Below are 23,306 nucleotides of genomic sequence, written 5' to 3'. Positions count from 1 at the left end.
CCTACCTATGCTAACTTATTCAGTGCTAGACCAATCACAGTATCAAAGGATTATTTCATAGAGCTAGAAAAATTTTCTGAATTAATCTGGAGGAATAAAAGGTCAAGAATATCAAGAGAAATAATAAAAAAAAAAAAAAGAAGAAGGAAGGGAGGCTTAGTAGTATTTACTCTCAAATTATACTAAAAAGCTGTATTCATCAAAAGAATTTGGGATTGGGTAAGAAATAGATTGACCAGAGGACTAGATTAGATACATAATATTTTAAAAATGAACACAATAGCCTAATATATGATAAACCTAAAGTTCTTAGCTATTGGGACAAAGACTATTTGACAAAAATAGTTGGGAAAATGGAAAACAGTCTGGTTGAAACTAGATACAGATCAGTATCTTATACTACTGATTATATGGTCCAGGAAATGTAAGATCTAAAAAGGAAATGGCATAGTGAGATTTTGTGAATAAGACAGACCCTATTATCTATAGATCATAGGTTTAGATTACTCAGAAAGAAACAAGATAGCTAAGAGGGGATGAGTACCACATATATGAGAGGAATAAAGGAAACAAAGAAGAAGTATGGTAATAATTTTAAATTCAGAATTCATTGAGGCTAAGTGAAGAAAGCTAAGGATAACAAAAATCTATTTTTTGTTCTTCCTTTCATTTTTATTTTTGCTATTTTTGAAAAGGATCAAAAAAGGAGTAGGACTACTAATTTTGACAATGGATGACCAAGAATAGGGAGAGATACTCAATTTTTAATTTTCTTCTGTTTTCTCTAACATACAAAATCAACTTTCTGTTGGATATAGCACAACAAAAATGAGTAACAAACAGTTCATACCAAAAGTAGGGATATTGTAAGATATCAACTTAGTGCCTTCAATGAGGTTACCACCTGTCTGAAGTACACATTTATACATGCCGAAATATGGTAGATGTGACTGATTGCTCATACTGTCACTGACATCTGAAAAACTATGGAGAATGAAAAACATGATTAAAGAAAGACAACTATTCCAATTTTTGAAAAAGTTAAGAACAGAATTTGAAAACTACAAGCAAAGAATGATAAAATTTGAAACTATTATTGAAGGAATAGCTAGTAATCATCCAGAAAAGGTAGCAATGATTACAAAGAAACTACATGGTTTCATCAATAACAGGTTAAATCAGACTAACCTTACTTTCTATTTTTTACAAAGATGCAAAATTGATAAACCAGGGGAATGCTGTAGATGAAATTTACTTTTTATTTTAGCAAGCATTTGGCAATAATGCTTATGCTAATCTTATGGAAATTATGGAGAGATATGAATAAAACAAAGTATAGTTAGCTGGATTTTAAATTAAGTGAGTGAGCAGTAACAAAGAATGGTCATTCCTTGATGGTATCATGATGGAAGGTCTTCAGTAAAATGCTCCTGGGTTCTGAGGCGAGTTCTGTGCTATGTGACATTTTTAATCAATGATTTGTTAAATGTATACATATTTGCTTCTCAAATTTGCAGATGACAGATTTGGATGGGATAGTTGATAATCTAGATAATAAGAGTTAGGATTCAAAAATATTTTTGACAAGCTATAGTATTGGAGAAAATCTAGTAAGACAAAATCCAGTAGTGATCATTAGACCTAAATAAAAGAATAATCGGTTCAGCAAATAGCATGACACTTTTCAGTGAATTAATTATAAGACAAGTTTCTCAGATGAAAGATGGGAGGAAAAAGGTTTGAGGAAGGATTAAAAGGTCTATGTAAGCAATAGCAAGGAGAATAGTGTCACTGGATTGAAGAGTTTGGAGGAGACTGAGAGAGGTAGGAAAGGGTTAGGTTATGAAGGATTTAAAGTCAAAGAGGATTTTTTTATACTTGACCTGAAGATAACAGGGAGCCACTGGAATAAATTGAATAGGGATGACATGATCAGACCTGCACTTTAGGAATATCCATTTGACTATTGAGTGGTATTTGTACTGAACTGAGGAGAGACTTGAGGCATGGGAACTTGATTAGTCAGGATATAAGGAGACGAGGGTACATAACAAGGTGGTGGCAATGGCAGAAGAGAAAAGTAGGCACAAAGTAGAGATGTTATAAGGTAGAATTGGCTTGGCAACTTACTGCATATGAGTAATGAGTAAAGAATTGAAGAAAACACCTAGATTAGAAACCTGTAAAATTGAAAGGATGAGAGCGCCCTCAGCAGTGAATAGGAATCTTCAGGGCAAATAAAATGAGTTCAGTTTTTGACAAGTTTAGTTTAAGAAACCTAAAGCACATCTGAGAATCATTAGCACATATCTTGTGCTAATCCATGGAAAGTGATGAAATTATCAAGTAAAATTATCGAATAAAAAATTATCAAGTAAAAAAATTATTAAGTAGAGGAAAAGAAGAAAAAGGACTGGGAGAGAGCATTGGGATAATCACAGTTAGTTGTATGTTAAAGGTGCAGCAAGGGACACTCATAAGAGTCAGACAAGTAGGATAAAAATCAGGAGAGAATAGTGTCATGAAAATCTAGAGACTCCCCAACTGATAAATAGTCAAAAGATATAAACAAACAATTTTCAGACAAAGAAATTAAAGCCATTTCTTGTCAAATGAAAAAATGTTCTTAATCATTATTGATTAGAGAAATGCAAATTAAAATAACTCTGAAATATCATTTTACACCTCTCCAACTGGCTAAGATGACTGGAAAAGATAATGATAAATGTTGTAGGGAGGGTGGGAAAACTGGGACACTAATAAATTGTTGGTGGAGCTGTGAACTGATCCAACCATTCTGGAGAGCATTTTAGCACTATATCCAAAGGGCTATGAAACTGTGCATACCCTTTGATTTGTCAATGTCTCTACTGGGTCTGTATCCCAAGGAGATCCCCCCCAAAAAGAGAAAAGAAACTATATGTGCAAAAATGTGGCAAGGAATTGTAAAATGAGTAGATGCCCATCAACTGGGGAATGGCCGAGTAAGTTGTGATATGTTAACATAATGGCATATTATTGTTCTATAAGAAATGATGAACAGGATGATTTCAGAAAGGCCTAGAGAGACTTTCATGAACTGATGCTAAGTAAAGTGAGTAAAATCAAGAGAACATTGTACAAAGTAACAAGATCACATGATGATCAACTGTGATGGATGGATTCAACAATGAAATGATACAAAGCTATTTCAACAGACTTGTGATGGAAAGAACCATCTGCATCCAGAGAGAAGACTATGGAGACTGAATGTGGATTCATAGCATAGCATTTTCATTTTGTTATTGGTTTGCTTTGTTTTTTTTTTTTTCTTTCTCATTTTTCCCCTTTTGATTTGACTTTTCTTTGTATAGCATGCTGCATATGTTTAACCTATATTGGGTTACTTGCTATCTAGGGAAGAAAGATAGGGGAAGGAGGGAGAAAAATTTGGAACACAAAGTTTTGCAAGGGTGAATGCTGAAATTTATCTTTGCATATATTTTGAAAAATAAAAAGCTATTTTTTTAAATCTAGAAAAAAAGAGCTTATTAAGGAAAAAGAGGGTGGTTGAATATGTTTATAGATGCACATAGGTCAAGGAAGATATTAAGTAGGAAAAGGTGGTTAGACTTGGGGATTAAGAGACAATTGGTAACTTTGGAGAAAGCAATTTCATTTGAATGGTGAGGAGGAGGCTGGAATATAAAGAAGAGAGTGAGAAGAAAGGAAATAGAAGCACTGATTGAAGATACCCACTTCAAGTATTTTAATCACAAGAGGAAGGAATTATTTAGAATGAAAGCTAGCAGAGATAAAGGGATTAAGTGACAATTTTTTAAGGATAAAGGGGAGACAAGGGCATGTTTATAGGCAGTAGAAAAACAATGATAACACAGAGGGAGACTGAAAATTAGTGAGAGTAATGACGACAGACATGGCAACAGTCTGGAGAAGATAAAATGGGATGATTTGCTCATGTAAAGAGGGTCTGTTTTGGCAAGACCTTGCTTTGGCACACCTCTTTGTGTGAAATAGGAATAGTGGCAGAAAGCATATGAGTGGTATAAGAAGGGAAATAAGGGAATTTTTAACAAATAGCAAAAAAATTTTTTAGTGAATTAATCATAAGACATGTTTCTCAGATGAGAGGTTTAAGGAAGGGTGAAAAAGTCTAGAAAAACCATTGTAGCGAGTGGGTGAATAAGTAAACTAGGGAAGTATCAAAGCATTGCTTTGATATAGTGAGGGTCCAGTTGAGATTAAATTTATAGTGGATCCAGTCAGCCCAGTTTAATGTTTTTCTCCACTTTCATTCAGCAGGAAATAAGTAGGAGCAAAGAAAGCACAGCAGATGGTAGGAGGACTCCAAGGCTGACCCTTGGAAAAGCAAAATCAGCAAAAAGTGTAGGAGAACAAAGGATTCAAGAGAAGTGAGTGTAGAGATTCTCTACAAGTTAATAAAGAGAAGGGATTGGTGGATAGAATAAGGATGAAGTAAAAGATTAGAGGTTGCAAAAAACAGGGAGAGAGGGAATGACAATATCCAATTATGATTCAAAGATCATAAACATGGAAGAACAACTCTTGTGAGTAATGGCTATATCAAAGGGTGACAATCTTTGTCTATAGCTGAGGCATAATGATGGACTATGTCAAAGGAAATGAGTAATTGAGGAAAAATTAGTGTACATGCTGAGGATATCAATACATGAGCCCTAGTATGAGGACAGGAGTTGGCAAAGAAAGAAAGATTATGAGCCAGGCACTAAGCTTATTGAAGAAACAAGAAGAATGAAGTAGAAGTTGAACAACCAGCATGAAATTGTAGTTATCCTTAAATAATAAATATATATATATATATATATATGTATAGTGATGAAATATATATATATATATATATATATATATGCATATATATACATATATATATAGTGATGAACTATTCTAGTTCTATAATGTGACTTATGGAATGTTTAAACGCAGAGGTCCTCAAACTTTTTAAATAGGAGGCCAGTTCACTGTCCCTCACAGTGTTGGAGGGCCGGACTATAGTAAAAATAAAAACATTGTTTTGTGGGCCTTTAAATAAAGAAACTTCATAGCCCTGGCTGAGGGGGATAATTGTCCTCAGCTGCTACATCTGGCCCGCAGGCCATAGTTTGAGGACCCCTGGTTTAAAGGATCTAAGGATGGCATCCAGGGCACTGTGTTGATCCTCTGACAGATTCATCATAAGATATAGCCAAAAATCACACAATACTGAAAGAGGCTATGTGTGACAATTTTCAGAAATAGAACAGCTATAGTAATAAGACAAGTATTCTGAAAGAATAAAGAGATTAGAGTTCTTCACTCTGGAAACATGAAGGAATTATAATACAGCGTATTATCAAGTGTCATAAAATCAAGAAAGGCATTATTTTATATTAGTTCTAGAGATGAACCATAATGTTGCAGGTGGTCAGTAAAAATATTAATTTTTTTGCATTAATAGTACTGCTACACCTATGTACTTTTTAAAAATAGTAACCAAAAAAATTACCTTGATAGGCTAAAAACATTTTTGTAAAAGGAGGCATTCTAACCAGGAAATGAAGCACAGTTCCACTGTTTGAATAATGTGACCCATAGTGATAAGGTTGCACAGGAGGCATGGGGTCATCTTCTCGAGCCCCTTTGCGATATTCCTCTTCCAAATACTAAGATTGAAAGAAAAAAAGTCAGAAAGTGTGGCATGAGTGCAGGCACAAAAGTGTGTGTGTGTGTGGTGTGTGTGTGTGTGTGTGTGTGTGTGTGTGTGTGTATGTGTGTGCGTGCGTGCATGTGCACGTGTATATAATGCAACCCTTCCACATCCCTTTTCAGAGTCTTCTCAGCAAACCCACCTCAAGCACCCAGTGAGGTTACCCTTCACACAATCCAGGACATCCCAGGCTCCTATTTATATATGTCTACATTCACTGTTTTTCTCTGGCTTTTCTTCTCCCTCAAAATTTACCTATTCTGTATTCCCTGCTCTTCCTACTCCATCAGAAGAAACTGAACTTCCATCCCATCTCCATTTACAACTCTGCCTGGTTTTTAATTCCAAGGAGCAAGATGCTGCTGTGTGGGTAGTCCCAGATGTCCCTCACTTTTCTGGACCTTTCAATTTCCTTTTGTGTGTTATCTTTCTTTAAGAGACTGTAAGCACCTTAAGGACAGGATTTTTTTTGTTGTTTACATTTAAACACATAAATACATATATGGTACACATATAGCATGTGTACATACTTATATGTATTATACATATATTTATATCATTGCATTAAAATAAAAAACTATTTAAGAACTGCAAATAATAAGGCAGTTTTTTATTTGTTCTCTACAATTTTCATAGTGAATTTCAGAGATTACAGTAACTCATTTGGGTCTAATAACTGTTCAACAAGATTTACTTGATGTCACAATGAACATCTTCACTGTGTACTTTCTGATAATTGAAACATTTGGATTCAATATAGCATATTTATAAAATGATGAAATTAGAAGAAAAACACCTGTACATAAAATAAATGTAAATGCTTAAGTTTATGCAACATACTCGGATTAGAGAATGAAGAAATTTAAAAATTTAAATGTAATTTCACACCAAAGTCTCACCTTGTAGGTGTCTACATAACGATCTTCTTTTTCTTTATATTGTACAGCTATAGGTTTGGCCAAATTTCTATAATAAAAATAATAATAGAGAAAATAGTTTTGAATACTTTTTAATTATTCATCATCTTTCCACAGTACTCTCCAGAACTACTCCAGAAGAAAAATTTGTCTTGTCTATAGAGGTAGAACTAATTTAAGTCAAATCTCAATTAATTTTCTCCAAATAAAATTAATTTAGAAAATCTAGGAAGATGATGGAGTAGGTATGAAAACTTTTGGCTCTCCAAATTTCCTCTACAAAAAACAATAGAAGATGATCCTCGCCTCAGAGAAGCAGAAATAAACATGGGATGAAGCAATTGTCCTCCTAAGACTGTTTGAGAATATTCACAAACATGTGGTCTTACATATATAGGCATGAGTGTATGTATATATGTTTATAGATAAATATGTACATGTATGCATATATGCACATACATATCTGTGTGTGTGTGTATATATATATATATTCACACTTAATTGTAGTCTTCTTTGTAGGAAGGGAGGGAGGAAATAAAGTAAAAAGCACAGAAAAGAGAACCAAAAAAAAAAAAAAAAAACCCAACAAGGAAGCAAAGCTGGAAAGCTTTGAAAATACAACTTTGAAAACACTATATAATACCTTTTTTTTAATATGGAAATATATTGTTCTATATTAAATTCTCTCTTGTGGTCTGCTGTGTGCATGGCAATTTTTTCTGCTTTTGTATTTTAAGTTTAAAATTGAAATAATTTCATTTTTTTTTCAAAAATTTAAAAGATTTACAAAAACAAGAAAAATCAAGAACATATGAATGTATAATTTTTCTATTTGCTATGCCAAAATAATCATTGATACTGGTCTTATGAATGACCCATACATTCTAATGATGACTGACAACTATTGGTCAAAATCCTTAATGTTCTCTTCTAGTAAAGCTTCCTTCTGACTTTTCCAGAATTTTCCTTAATAATGAAGACTTCCACAATTATTTCAATCTATATTTTTCTAATTTATTTTGCTTTTTTTTTTTCACATAATTAGCACTTGATTATATATGGATTTATTTTCTAGTTATATTTGATATGATTTAATAGTTTGAATAGTCAGTTTATGCCATTTTGCTCACTATTTTTGCATGTATGTATTGTATATGCCTAACTTTTTATTAGTCCCTTTTAGTCTGGGGTCATGTCTTCACCTATTTGTATGCTAGATATTCTAGCATAGGCTAAGGACTCAGCAAATACTTGTTTATTTGTTTTACAATAACACTTCTATAACCACCTTAACATGTGTATAAAAAAGGGAAGGAAACAAAGAAATGTATATATTTACCTAGGAGGAAGAAGTGGAATAAAAGAAAATGGTTGAAGGGGATGATTAAAATTTTTTTTTATTATAATCTATTTCTAATCTTTTTCAATAATCTATTTTAACCAAAAATACACTGAGTATTTTTCATCTCATCAAAGAACCTGAACTCCTTTCAGTTTTATAAATATATAGGCAAAATATCCAGAATTGAAATCTATATGATTAAAACTATGAAAAATTAAAATAATCACAGTATTTAGACCTAAAGAAACCTCAGAGAACCTGATAGTGCAAACTCTTCATTTTAGCGATGAGGACACTGTAATATAAAGATTCTAAATGAGTCAGATGGGGCTCAGAGTTGTGCATAGGGCTGTACTTTGTGATCTAGTTGTATTTCTAGTACTTGGCAATTGTATGCCAGTTGCTTCAATTGAGCCTAACTTTCCTCATTTATACAACAAAAGTTTTTCTTTTATGACCTGTGAGACAATGTCACATAGGAACCAGGATGTGGCCTGGAGCTTCCAGCTTATGTCCTTTGATTTCAGATTCAGAGCTTTTTTTTTATTATAGCTGAGTGGATAGAGAGAACAGGAGCTGGGCAAGTTCTAGTACAAGGCCAAAGATAAAAATTTAAGTGTGCTTAATGGCCTAAAGAAAACTGTAATGATTATTTTCCCATCACTCTCTTGCCTACCCAAATGGTAGTTATAGATATATCCCAAGAAATCATTATAGTTATTTGAGTTGGACTAGAACAGGGAGAAGAAAAAGAGCAGATACTTTCCAGTAAGGGACAGCAGAATCAAGGCAATGTATTGAGGAGATAAAAAGTCTTATACAAGAAAACAGAAAACACATTTTATATTTATAAAATATACAGTAAATCTTTCATATTTACACAAGTATAAAATATATACAAATTGATATAGAATAATATCAATAGAAAACGTACCAATACAAAAATGATGGCAGCATGGATGGGATAGAGAGGATCAGTAAAGATTTTGGATAAGAATGATAAATGACCTCTATCATAGAAGATAAAATATCTGGTCAGTTTTTTAAAAATGGTATCAAATCCTTTCAACTTCCTCCTACCTACATAGAGGTACTCACCTATATATAGAAGGCTCATTCAGATCAAGTGTTTCACTAATATAGTCAGAAAGTATGAATGGAAAAACGGGATACTGCATAAGGTCATTGAAGGATCGCCAGCATGTTTGTTTAGGTGGGTCAAATATTCAAAGTTAGTAATTTGTCCTGTGTACCACAAGTTTGTCAAAGCTGTGATGTTCCCGTATTCCAAAAGATTAGGCAGGTTGTTTGTAAGTATATTGTGGTAAACGTCATCACGAACCTAAAACAACAAAAAAGGTAAGGAGAAATTTTAGTTTTTAGCTTTGTTTGGTTATTTTTCTTGAATGTATTTTAGACAGAGTTTGTCTAGGTTAAAAAATTTATGTTTTTTTCAATGAAAATACTTCCAAATTTTTTAAGTTCTAAAATTCTGTGAGAAGTGATAAAAATCACCAAGTTATGCTGAGATGAATTCAAGTTAACTTTTAAAAAATTGGGGTACATCATTTAAATTTTTTTAACTTCAGTTTCTTCATCTATAAGGTGGGGACATAGTAAGGAGTTAAGGAAAGTGTGTAGAAGACTGTAAAGCATGATATAAATATGAATTACTATTTTTAACATCAATGACCATTTCATTTTGATATATTCCTATCAATTAAATCCAAAAAGCCCTTCTATGTGCCAGGCACTTTTATAGAGAATGTCAAAAAAACAGTTTTTGTTATCAAGCAATAAATGTTCTAATGGGAGAGAAAAACAAGACCAATAATTGTTTCATTTCTCTCTTTGATGTTCTTCTCTCTTTAGGTTTTTGGAAAACCCATGGATTTGATTATTTTTATGTTGATGATGTTCACCTCCAAGATCAAATACAATGGACCTTTGGGCATCTATGCCTATTTTTGTTCTCATTGCTTCAAGGACTTCTGCTTACTCTCTGTTCTCTTAATTTATCTAGCAAATGCCAATGCTAATGAAGAACTTAATTCTTCAGCCCTGATCCTCCTCCTGACATCCACTTTCTCATCTTCAGCAGCCTCTTGGACATCTTGAGTTTGATGTCCTGTAGGCATTTTAAAACTGAACTCACTAATTTTTTTTTGTTTCCATGCTTTCTCTTCTACCAAACTGATGAATGCACCACTATCCTCTTAGTCACCCATGCTCATAATTTGGAAATCCATCCTCAGCTCCTCATTCCTTCTCACTTTCTATACCCAATTTATTTCATAGCTTTCAGCCCAAATATACTGATTCTATCTTTATAACCTCTTTCATATATGTCTACTTTTCTATTCTGACACTGTCATATCTAAAACATCTCATATCTGGGTTACTCCTAAAGTCTACTGATTGTGCTCCCTATCTCAAGTCTCTCTCCACTTCAAGCCTACCATCCATTCCACTGACAAATTGATCTTCCTAGAATAAAGGTCTAAACATGTATGCCCTTTCTCACCCCCTTATTCAATAAACTCCAAAGATTCCCTATTACCTCCAGGATCAAACACCTGTATCTGTGGCTATCTTTGTTCTCACTGCTTCACGGGTTTCTTATATGTCCTCTGAACTTATCTTAATCATATCTTTTAAAAATCAATCTAAATTTTACCTACTCTTCAAGGATGAGATTATCCTAATGATTCTAATCTGACAGTGTGATTTCCCTCCTCAGATCTGTTACCAACAATAAAGCTCCGTACAATTCATCAAATTAATTTCATAGCTCTATCTCTTCCATTGTTGCACCAATCTATTAAATAAATCTCCTACTATTTAATTTTTTTGTCTGGTTAGACGTTAATTCCCTCAATAAAGGTGTATGCCATGTGAGAGGAGAAAACATGTCTTAGACTTTATTTTATTCATGTCAGATTGAAATTCAGTAGCAGAGTCAGTGGTAAATCAGGTATCCTTATTGGTTTTTGTCTAATGTTTTAATTATGGAACCATCAAGGTAAAAGGTATAAATAAATGAATGTGCTTATTAATTACCTATCTTGTACCATACATTGTTTTATGTAATTTCAGATACTAATTAATGTAAGAAAAGTCCATGATCTTCACAGAATACGTGCACACACACACACACACACACACACACAGATAACAAACAGCCCTTTATGAACAATGTGATAATTATTTTGAAATGTTATATCTCTTACAGGCTAATAGTACACTATTTCAAACTCCGATTCTTCTTGTACAGCAAAATAACTGTTAGCACATACTTAACATGTATTGGTCAACCTGCCATTGGGGGGAGGGGATGAGGAGAAGGAGGGGAAAAATTGGAAATTCTGGCAATTGACAATGCTGTAAAATTACCTATGCATAAAATTTGTAAATAAAAAGCTATAATAAAAAAATTAATGCCAAAAAAGAATATCTCAATTAAATAACTACAAACACAGAATACAGTGATAAAAATGAGTTTTCTCCAAAGTACTTCACAAAACTTTATATTTAATTGAAGAAAAATACTATTAAGTGGAAAAAAGGAGGAAAAAAAGTTATTTCATGTGCAAGGGGGAATGGAGTATGATTTTATTTCTTCACTCATTTCAACCTGGATTAATAAATACTTAAAAGTTTGTTTTGATAATTTGCAGACTTTGACGGAGTAAATGCTGTTTAGTTTTTTAGTCACATCTGACTTTGTGGACCATTACATATTAATACTGTTTATGAGGTTTCTTTGCTAAAGATACAGGACTGGTTTGCCATTTTCTTTTCCACTGGAGTAAAGCAAATAGAGGGAAAGTGACTTGTCCAGGATTACACACCTGTTTGGCACCTGAGGCTGAATTCAAACTCAGGTTTTTCTGACTCTTGGTCTAATGTTCTATACACTGGGTCACTTAGATGCTTCCAAATATTGAAAAAGCTTACTACTTCTTCTACCCTTCACCATATTCTGGCTACATACACAAACAAAAGAAATGTCTACATAGTTTAATATCTAAATTAATACTTTTATAGAAGTTTTTACAAATTTAAAGCAATGTTGGTTAGCAGCAATAATATTTCATTAAAACTAAAAAACAATCTGAAGTAACTGGGTATCTGGAATCTTTATCTGTCAAATTTCAAGAAACAATTTGTTTTTGTTTTTTAAATAAAAGTCAAAATTAATGATGATTTGAAAAATACCAAAGTAAGAGGACTTAAAAATATGTTTTTTGTTACAAAGAATTGATAGATACATATATTTTTAAATGATTTTTAATATAGAAAAGGAGCTTTTGGAAGTGTTGCTATTCAGTTTTTACTAAGCAGCTGATAATAAATTTGATATAATTTTGCAATTCAATAACTAGGTCTTTACAAAGAATAAATATTAAACATCCAATATAAGCATGAAGATACTTCATGTAAAATTTTAACAGCAGGAAGAGGAGAAAAGCTCCACAGCCATTTAGATAATTAGGGATATATTTAGGAGAATATGGTAAAAGACCAAGAAAACATGTCTTTAGAAACAGAAATAAATGAGACCACAAAATTTGCATTAACCTTCTATGAGTGTTGACTGACACTCCTGAATTTAGCTTTAGCTAATTTAATTTTTAGCTACTGAGTTGAAGGTTGGTTCCAAAGAAATTTGAACAAGTTTATGCTCCAACTTTAAGGAGATAAGGAAGGCATGGAGTAAGTGAAGTCTTTTGCTTTTTCTATTCCTCACAGCTAGATGGCTCAAAGGATCAAATGCTGGCCAGGAGTCAGGAAACCCTGAGTTCAAACCCGACTTCAGATATTTTCTGGCTGTATGACACTGGGCAAGTCAGTTAACTTCTGACTGCCTCTAGAGAAGGAAATGGCAAGCCCACCCCAGTGTCCTTACCAACAAAACCATAAAGGCATCTGTGATCCACAGGGGTCACTAAGAGGTGAAAGTGACTGGACAAATAACAATTATTTACAAAACTTCCAAATGCCTTTGAGACAGCTTATAACACTTTTGGAATGTAAAAAAACCAAATGGGGTTAAGACTCATTGCAGACTCATTACTTTAAATGTAATTCTTAAAATCAACATTAAAACACTTAAACAAAAACTTTACATAGATACAATCTATTACATAGATTACTTTATCTAAAGAGTTTGCATAAACGCATACACACACATATGTATTCATCCCCCCACATACATATCCAACAGTACTAAATCTACCTTAGTGTTATCAAAAGCTAACAGTAGAGTCCTGCCATTTGTTAAAAATATTTCCACAGCATTGTCTCTCAACTGCCACCAACGCTTATGAACTTCTTTAATTTCTTCATATGTCCACGAAAATGAAGCTGGTTCTGTTTCTCCCTGAAGACTCTAAGGAAAAAAGTAGAAAAAGACAGTTTTCTTTATGGAATGCCTAAGATGCAATGCAGAGATTATTCTAATTGTATTTTTTTTTTTATACCAGGCATTAGACATGCTACTTGGTATAAAAAAAGAAGGAAAAATAAGTTAAAATAAGAAAGAAAAATAAGTTAAAATAAGAAAGAAAAGTTAAAATTGGAAAAAAAAATCATCTTTTGCACAAAAATCAAATAAAACTTTTGAAGTTTCCTTCCCCCAAACATAACACCTTCAAACTTCTTTATTTCTGTTGAAATATTTCTTTCAATATTTCATTACCTTTCTATAACCCAGTTTTCAAACCTGAATCACTAGGAAGAGAACATGGCAAAAAGAAAAGCTTGAGGGTGGGAAAGCACAATATTTATCAAGCCAATGGTAAGCAAGGTGTATTCAAAGGCAGCAGGGTATAATGATGATGATTATGAGAAGGACAGTAATAGCTAATATAATAAATATAGTTACTTTAATAGGTTTACAAACATTTTATAAATGTTAATTCTTTTTATCTTCACAATAACGTAGGGAAGTAGGGGTTACAGTGAACAGGGCCTTAGAGACTGGAAAATCTAGTTACAAATGCACCTCAGACACTTACTAGTTGTTATTCTGGACAAGTCAGTTAATCTCTTTGAGCCTCAGTTTCCTCATCTGTAAAATGAAGGGAGTAGACTCAATAGTGCTGCTTGAGTTTTTTCTAGCTCTAAAACCATAATTAGAGGATGTCTGGAAGGGGAGGGTTGGAACTAAATTGTGTAAATCTTGAACATTACTCTATGAAGTAGGGATTATATAGCATGGAGGCAACAAGGATTTGCTTGTGGCTTTACAACAAGGAAATAATATGCTTTAGTGGTGTTTTTAATAGTACCATGGTACTATGCAAGATTTCAGATAATGGTAAAAATAATAGACTTATGAAAGTCAATTAAATTATAGAAAAGCTGTAGGCATATGGTAATAAGGACCTGAATTGGTGGAATATCAAAAAAAAAAAAAAAAAAAAGGAAAGAAAGTGACAGATAGAAGAGATATTTCAAAGGAAGGATTAAGAAGAATGAGGTGTGAGAAGACAGGTGAGTCACATTTTATTTCGAACTTTCTAGAAATTAAGAAGATAAAAGACTCAGTTTTGTTCATACTATACTTTGAGGGGTCTTCAAGATATCTAATTTTTCAACAGGCCATTAGAAATGTCACATAACTCAGGAGACAGACTAGGGTAGCACAGACATTGCCAGAGAGAACTGACAGTTAAAGTCACAGGAATAAGAAATATATTAAGAAGGGTAAAAGACCAAGAGAGAGATTTGGGGGATAACTACATTCAGGTAATAAGTGAGAATAAAGAAGAACAACATAGGAAAGAGAATTAGAACAGTTCAATGCCAGAGAAGTCCAGGAAAGGAGGTATTTAAAAAAAGAAATAGTATTCTCATAAGTTTTAAGAGGGAAGTAAAAGAAACTCGGAGAATTCAATTGGATTTGGCAGCAAAAAATAATAAAAGTAAAAACATCAGAGCTTCCAATAAGTTATATAACTCCTGATTAGGCCCTTCCTATACTAGTTTTTAAAAGGAAGCAAAAACTAAGAGATTTCATGAGAAACTAGCTTCAATGAAAAGTTTAAAAATATGATTCCATTTTGGGTAATGTTTCATATAAAATACGAAGTCAATTTTTCAAAGTGTTTTTAATAATAATATCTGACATTTATATTTTGCTTACTATGATCAAGACACCATACTAAATACTTGACAATTATCTCATTTGAGCCACACAATAAGCCTAATAATCCAGTTTTACATATGGGGAAACTGAAGCAAATAAGAGTTTAAATAAAATAGTGTTTAAATTTAGGGTCACAGCTAATAAATGTCTGAGGCCTGATTTGCACTCAGGTCCTGCTAGCTCCAGACCCAGCACACTATTTTGCTTTTTTTGATAGCAAAAACACTTATATCTATTTCTTTAAAAATAAATAAATAAACATACAAACTATAGTTTCAGGCAAGTTATTGGTCTGGAAACAAGATTTACATATAAGGGAAAAATGTCAGAGAAAAAGAAGCAGTAAACAGAGAACACTACAAAGGAAAGGAAAAAGCTAACAACAGTAGTTGGAGGTAGTAGCTGTGTCAAAGGTTTTTTATATAATCATCTCTGGAGCCAAGCAAAACAATTCAAATTCCTTTTCCACATCACAGGTCAACATAACAGGCAGGCTCCACTCAATCATCTTTTTTTCTCAGGAGTAGGAGGTACAATGGATAGGGTGCCAGACTTAAAGTCATGAATTATCTTCTTAAGATCAAATCTAGCTCAGACGTTAATAGTGTGACCCTGGGCAAGTCACTTAGCCCTGTTTGCCTCAGTTTTCTCCTCTATACAATGAGCTGGAGATGAAAATGGTTAACTCATTCCACTATCTAATCAAGAAAATCCCAAATGGGATCATAAAGAGTTGGACATGACTAATTGACAAAATAATTATCCACCATTTCCATCAAATAATCCTCCTAGCACAGTCTGTACACCAATGAAGCCACAGTTCTATAATACTCTGCTCATTCCAAGAAGATAATATGGACAAAGACTGTACTAGTTTTTCTAGTTGCTATTTCACAGTTTGTATTCATGTTGAGCTTGGAGTTCATCACAATTCCCTGATCTATATTTACATGATTTGTCCAGAAATAACTCATATATTCTAGGCAAATGACATTTTTGAATCTACGTGTAGAACAACAACAACATCCTCTATCTCTGCTTAAAACTGATCCATTTGTCACTATTTCTTTTGGTTGTCTTTGAGGAAACAGATGCTGTTCTTATAGCACTGAAGGTTTAAAAGTCATTTTACATGCTATTTCCTTTGATCCTTACAACTATCTCATGAGGTGGGGATTATAGCAATATCCCTAGTTTACTATTCAAAAAACCAGGCTCATAAAATTTAGCCAATTTGCCCATAATCATGTAGTTAGTAACAGATCAGAGTCTGAAACTTTCTTCCATCTCTAAGTCCAATGCTCTTTCTACCTAACCAAGCTACTTGTAACCTATTCTGGATCTATTTATATGCAACATCATTCAATCCTTAACTTGTCATCTTTCTCACAAGTTATAGAGAACTATCAAATGCTTTGCTAATTTTCAAATCATTTTCAAATACATTAAGCCAGGAATTTGGGAGAGAACTCGGGGTAGAGATAGGGACTAAGCAGTCATCTGTGAAAAGGTGAAAAATGAACCTGTATAAGTGAATGAAAATGTGCCAAGGGAGTGGGCATAAAGATAGAAAGAAAGAAGAAAAATATTTCATTCAGTAATGAAATACTCCATAAGCCTTCAGGGGTTTTATAGGGTAACACAGTAGCTGCAAAGATGGCAACTACCTAGGCAAACTGAGTCCCATATAATTTCTGTTGAGGAAAAACTTGTTGCTGACAGAATTCAAGTAAATCTCACATCTGAACTCTTCTGATTTTCCATTCATCTGGTTAGAATAAGTACTATATTTTTAAAAGAGAAGGGAAAGGAATGGAATAAACATTAGCTTGTTATGTTATTAGCTTATAAGCACAGCACCTACTATAAGCCATGCACTGTTAAATGATTTAAAATTATAATCTCATTTGATTCTCATAATTTTCTACAACAGTAGCTGGAGGTAGTAGCTGTGTCAAAGGTACATACTTTTCAAACACACGGAGTTTTCAGGACACTTTCAAAAGATTATAGTTTAACTTAATATTTTATTCATTGCATTTTAATAAATATCTGATTCAGAATGAACTCCTCGGAACTATGTTTTCTTCAGCTTATAAAAATTGGCAGAATTTTTAGGAACTTTCTGAGACTAAAAACTCATTTTGGAATTCTAAGAAAATAATGAACCTATAAAGTAGCAATTGCCTTAGCTAATAAAAAGCAACAGATTTTTAAAATGCTTTAACTCTTAACTCTGTTTACATTAAAGGACAATTCTGTGCTAATTGCTACACATTAGAAAAGAATTCCTATTAAATTTCTTTGATTATTTAAAATAAAGTGAATCAATGTCCCCAAAATTATTCGTGTTAGAATCATTCACATTGTTGGTAAGCAAGTCTCATGATTTTTCTCATGAACTCCTTTGAAGTCATTACATACTCATAATATAACCATATTCTACAAATGAACAAGCAACAGCATAATTTCAGCACTAAGTTCATCTGAATAAAGGAAAATGCAAGAATAATAATTTAGGATGAATTAAAACAAGAACTTGTAACTTATAAAAGGGAAGGTTTTTTGTTTGTTTGTTTGTTTGTTTTTTAGATTTTCCTAAGGGATGATTTGAATGCATATCATTCTGGAAATGCAAATATGAAATCCTAGGATCTCAATCTCTTGTACAACAATTCATAAATATTTATTAATTTGAGAGTCAGGAAAAGAAAAATAAAACAAAATAACATGTCTTAAATGCATTAAAAAAGTACAAAACAAATGTTCTGTGAGACCCAAAGGATAAAACTGTTATTGGGACAGTAGAGTCTAAAGGAAGGAATTTAGGGAAAATTATGGAATCTGAGCTGAAATTTTAAAGGATCAATATGAAATCAGAAGATAAACAAGAGAAAGGAAGATATTCTGGGCACAGAATATACATTGTTATCAAAGGAGTAGAGGCAGGAAAATTCAAAATGCCTTGATGGGACAAATAGTGGCCATTGTTTGATCATACAATGATGTTCACAGAAGGGGGACAGGACAGGACAAGCAACATTTAGCTATATTTCTACTTATGCAAACTGAAACCTGTACTCACCGAACTTTCAATTGTATCAGAAGCATTGTCTTCAACAAAATACATTCCACATTTACCTGCAGAAAACCATTTAATACAGAATTAACAAAGAAAGTATTTGCTTTATTACTGAGTTTGAGCTGACTATGGCAAGATTACAAATAAATTTGTTAAAAATCAATTACCTATATAGTTAATTATAGTGTTTTCTATCAAAAGTGAATTGTGATAAGGGCTGTCATTTATATTATCATATGTTATATTATTTATGTAGTACTTTTAAGGTTTGCAAAGTATTTATTTCAGTTGAGTCTCACAATAATCTTATGAAATTGATTTAGAAACATTATTAATGACATTTTATAGATGACGATGTTGAGGCCTTAAGCGACTTGGCCATGGTTGCAGAATTGCAGAGACATATATGAACCGAGGTAATTTTTACCTCAAATTTAGCACTCTATCCATTCTCCTCATTTAAGTACTTTGCTAATTCCAACATATTTGACTACAAGACTGCCAAAATAGACTCAGGAGTGCAATTACTACTTTTATAATATAGTCCCTATTACAAAATTTTCCACATGCTAAGAAATATTGTTGGAGTCTTCCAAATAAACACTGGCTATTCTTGAGATCCAGATTGACTATAAAGAACAGAGGTAATAAACATAAGGGAAAGCAAGATAGTATTAGCCCTTAAATACTGTATAACCTGTGAGTTCCTGGAAAACTTACAGACAAAATCATAATAATCTCAGAACTAGGGATCATAAGAATGGGCAGCAATCCCTTTGGGTGTATATGAGTATTAAAATTAAATAATGCATTCCTATTCCTTGACATTGTGAGGCTGTATCAGTGAAGAAATTAATTTCCTTAATGCCCAGATAATTCAGAATGTTCTTTGGTTTTTTTTTTTTTTTTTTTGGTAAGGCAATTGGGGTTATGTGACTTGCCCAAGTCACGAAGCTAGGGAGTATTAAGTGTCTGAGGCCAGTGCTCTAGCCACTACACCATCTAGCTGCCCAAAGACAACATAAAATGCTATTGATATACTGATAATTTCAGAAGCCTCATATACAAATTTGACAAGAAGTATGGAGAAGAAATCACATTATTTGTTTTTGAATAGAGTAGGTAAATAAACAAGCATGCCATTAATATTTGGCATTCAAGATTTAATTTGGTATGCAATAATGGAATGACTAAAAATTGAAGTACATACCTACCACATGTGCACAAAACTGTGGTCACAGAACTTAAAATTCCAGTGTTACTATCATGCTTTCAAAGGCAAAATGATGGATATCAACTCAGAGGAATTTGATTTAATTGGAATAACTTTCAGAAAGCCAATATAAATTTAATATCAGAATATTTTCAGATAAGGAGGGAAAGAAGAGTCTGAGTGCTTTGTTCTACAAAATGCTAATTTACCTAATAATAGTTCGCCAGCAGTCTCTCTAGATGGTGCAACACTGATACATCTTCGATTGACTCTGTCAAAAAGTAAAAATAAAATGATCATGATTCATTTTTTTTGACCCATTTTACAGTGTATCTTCCCCTCATCTGGCTATAGACTTCAGCAAGGTAAGAGAAGTTTTTGAAGTTTTCAAAAAGACTTCCTATGTTTTATAATTTCCATTTTCTTAAAAAATCTGTTTAATTTTCAAATTTTTTATGTAAATGAGCTATAAACAGCTAGATGGATCATTTTAGAAAACTTCATTGTGTTTAATTGGCATATTTGTCATACCAACAAAAAATGGTACTCTTATTGAAACAAATTTCACTTACATAATATTGTATTCAGTTGCAGGAACATTTGATTAACACTGATTCTACTCTCTTGTAGTCTGCGATGAAGAATTAAAAAAAACCTTTAGGTAACTAAAATCTTTTGATTTATCAGAAGAATGGGGAGAAGAAAACAGATGAGAAGACAGAAGTAGTAAGATCTGGCAACAGACTTGGATATATATGGTGAAAGAGAATGAGGAGTAAAGGATGACAGATAGATTGTGACAGTGGGTGGCTGGTAGGTTTGTAGTATTCTCAATACTAACAAGAAAATTTAGCAGAGGAAATGTTCTGAAGGAAAGATAATTTAGAGTTTGAGATGTCCAAAACTTCAAGATGTCTAAGAGGCAATTGATGATATGTGAATGTAGCTGAGGAGAGATACTAGGTCAAACGCATACATCTGGGAATCATCCGTATAAAGAATATACATGGAGCCATGAGTGTTCATAAGCTTACCAGTGAGAAAGAATATAGTGAAATTTTAAGGTAGTCCAGGGCAGAGCCATGAATGACATATTTCATTAGGCATGACATAGAATAAGATTATTAAAGGAGATCAAGAATGAGTAGTTGGACATAGAAGGAGGAAACCGGGGAAAGAATAGTATGATGAAAACTTTAATAAAGAGATGATGATCAGTAACACTAAATGCTGCAGGCAGGTCAGGAAGAATGAGGATTGACAAAGGGCCATTAAATTTGGCAAATAAGAGATCATTAGTGACTTTGGAGAACCCATTTTTACTGGGTCTGCAGTAGTTATCTTTTCTTCCTTTTGTTACCTGATTAAATTCTAATTTTACAATATTTATGCTTTTTGTTTTTTTCACAGGCACATTTATTCTTAAATGTCATGGATGATGGACAAGTTTATTTGTATTTTCTTTTCCCTTACAAGTCATTAATAATCTTGTTGTTTTTCCTTCAGATTCATTTCTTTTTTATTTGTTTGTTTTTGCTGAGGCAATTGGGGTTAAGTGACTTGCCCACGGTCACATAGCTAGGAAATTTTAAGTATCTGAGATCAGATTTGAACTCGGGTTCTCCTTGACTTCAGGACTGCTGCTCTGTCCACTGCACAACCTAGCTGCCCCCAGATTCATCTCTTTAATCCAAATTCATTATTTTTTTCCCTCTGTATACTTTTCATACACAATGTCCAGATGTAATCTTTCATTTTGTGCTCTCGAAACAAATAAGATAACCCATGAGAGAACCCATTTGCATAACACAGCTCTACTTCTTTCAATGTTACAACATCCCTGAATATTCTAAGAACAAAGTGCTAAGAAGAAAAGCATACCTCTTCACTATTTATATTGTCATTATTTCCACGGTCCAATAAATCTCTCTATGAAATGCTACTTTCATTTCCTATTTCTGGTTTCTTTGGATTAGACAATATGGAATATTTCACATGGATACACATTAAAATATCAATGATCTTTTATAAAAATATTATTTTAATAGCTACTGTATACATACTGCAATTATTAGAATGTTAGACATTTCTGACAGCATCAAATTTAGGAAAAAAACAAATACAATTTTTTAGTTATATTTATAATTTTTTACCTTATAGATTCACTTGCTGCTTTATCTTTTACAGTAGAAGAGAAAGAAGAATGTGTTTTATCTTCAAATAAGTAAGAAAGGGGGGGTTTAATGATTTCTGTTGGGGGAGGAAAAGGAAAACACATTATTTTTATATCTTCAATATTGGCTATATAAAAGACAAATATGAAAGAAACTAATATTACCTTCTGATTTTTGCCTGTCTTTAAGAAGGTATTTATTTGGAATAGTTAAGTAACATCTCTGTAAACGGCGTCTCTCTCTATTTGGACCTTCTGTTGGATCCAACTGCCAAGAAGTTGGATAAGAGATGGGATCATACCACAGTGCTCTACAAGTGAATAAAGAGGAATATTAATAGTAGCATAATTTATAATTAACTATTATAAAATTAGTATGATGGCTCTTAATAGTAGCAATTTATATTAAACACATAATCTTAGGTGTTTTGTAACACATGAGGTAAGGTATATTACTAAAACACGGTTCATGAAAAATAGGATAGAAATGGAAGACAGATCACCTGAGTTTAGACTTCACTTCAAATGCTGACTTGTCAACCTTAAAATTTCCTAAGTCTTATTTTATAATTTGAAAAATGAGAATGTTTCTACTTGCCTGCCTTTCCTTCTCAATAATAATATAAAAAACCGGATATTAATTCTCTCTATTAAAATATTTTCTAAAACACATAAAAATGGCATCAAAGCACAGAGTATCTACAAAACATCTAAATATAGGATAGAACCACTCTTTCTGAAATAGTCTGTGGTCACATAATTCCAAAGAAATTGTCAAGACAGGACTGGACAGGTCATGCTTTTCTGGATGCTGGATGAATTCTCATTGATCTCTCTGATTTATTTAAAGGTAACACTTAATGTGATAAATTACATATGTGAAATTGACTAGATATAATAGATTTAATTTGGTTTTCCAAAAGAAAACAAGAAGTCAAATTAATTGACATTCTCATATATAAATTTTTTTAACTTAAAAAAAAAAACATTTTAAACACAAAATATTTATATTGTAAAGATGTAAAATAATGCTGTCACCTCTGAACATATTCAAAAATATGTTAAAAATGGAGAAGTATGTCAAGAAAAACCAATCATAACTTTTGCTTACCTGTCATGTGTAAGTTGTTGAACAAGTTCTTGCCAGCGTCTACTGGAACTCAAGTCTACTTTATACATTCCCCTGATATGCTGAATTATCTTCTTTCTTTCAATTCCCTGAGAAAGTGACACTGCCTGGGTGATATCTGCAGCTATTTTAGAAATGTCCTTTGATTTCATATCTAGGCGCTGAAAGAGACTAAATGAACAGAAATACAAAAAATACACTTTGATAAATGCAATTATAAATTATCTAAAACTTGCAACTTATACTGAATTGGCACTTTGAATGGATATACATTTTTGAAATTTCCTAATGACAATATTATTTGTAACATGAATTTCTGAACCCAAGGATCTTGGTTAACAGTAGGATCTTCAAATCACCAGACATATTTTAAGCACAGTCCCCACAGCCATCAGTAAGATGAATGCAGACAATGGGTCTATCTGCAGTAACTGCTATTCAGCAGTTCCCAACAGGTAGATAAGCACAAGGGAATCCTTCTCCCAATCTGGGACCATTGATGCTGCTCCTATCAGCCCAACATTCACAGACAGCATTTGGGGAACTTCTGAGAAGAGCCACTGCCAGTAACA

General features: G+C 32.8%; 1 protein-coding gene across 1 annotated transcript in view; it reads right to left on the bottom strand.

Annotated features, from left to right (window-relative positions):
- LYST (lysosomal trafficking regulator) overlaps positions 1–23,306 on the bottom strand; it is a 201,967-nt gene that overhangs the window by 35,373 nt on the left and 143,288 nt on the right. Inside the window, 10 exon segments of the mRNA XM_051993556.1 lie at positions 5,525–5,681; positions 6,625–6,691; positions 9,083–9,179; positions 9,182–9,326; positions 13,224–13,376; positions 18,223–18,278; positions 19,642–19,703; positions 21,586–21,682; positions 21,771–21,916; positions 22,717–22,905. Coding sequence (XP_051849516.1) covers positions 5,525–5,681; positions 6,625–6,691; positions 9,083–9,179; positions 9,182–9,326; positions 13,224–13,376; positions 18,223–18,278; positions 19,642–19,703; positions 21,586–21,682; positions 21,771–21,916; positions 22,717–22,905 — 1,169 coding nt within the window.

This window comes from Antechinus flavipes, chromosome 4, assembly GCF_016432865.1.
Source record: "Antechinus flavipes isolate AdamAnt ecotype Samford, QLD, Australia chromosome 4, AdamAnt_v2, whole genome shotgun sequence".
In the NCBI taxonomy this organism is placed as follows: Eukaryota; Metazoa; Chordata; class Mammalia; order Dasyuromorphia; family Dasyuridae; genus Antechinus; species Antechinus flavipes.
Note: the sequence above shows the minus strand (reverse complement) of the source record. Positions and strands in the feature narration are given on the sequence as shown.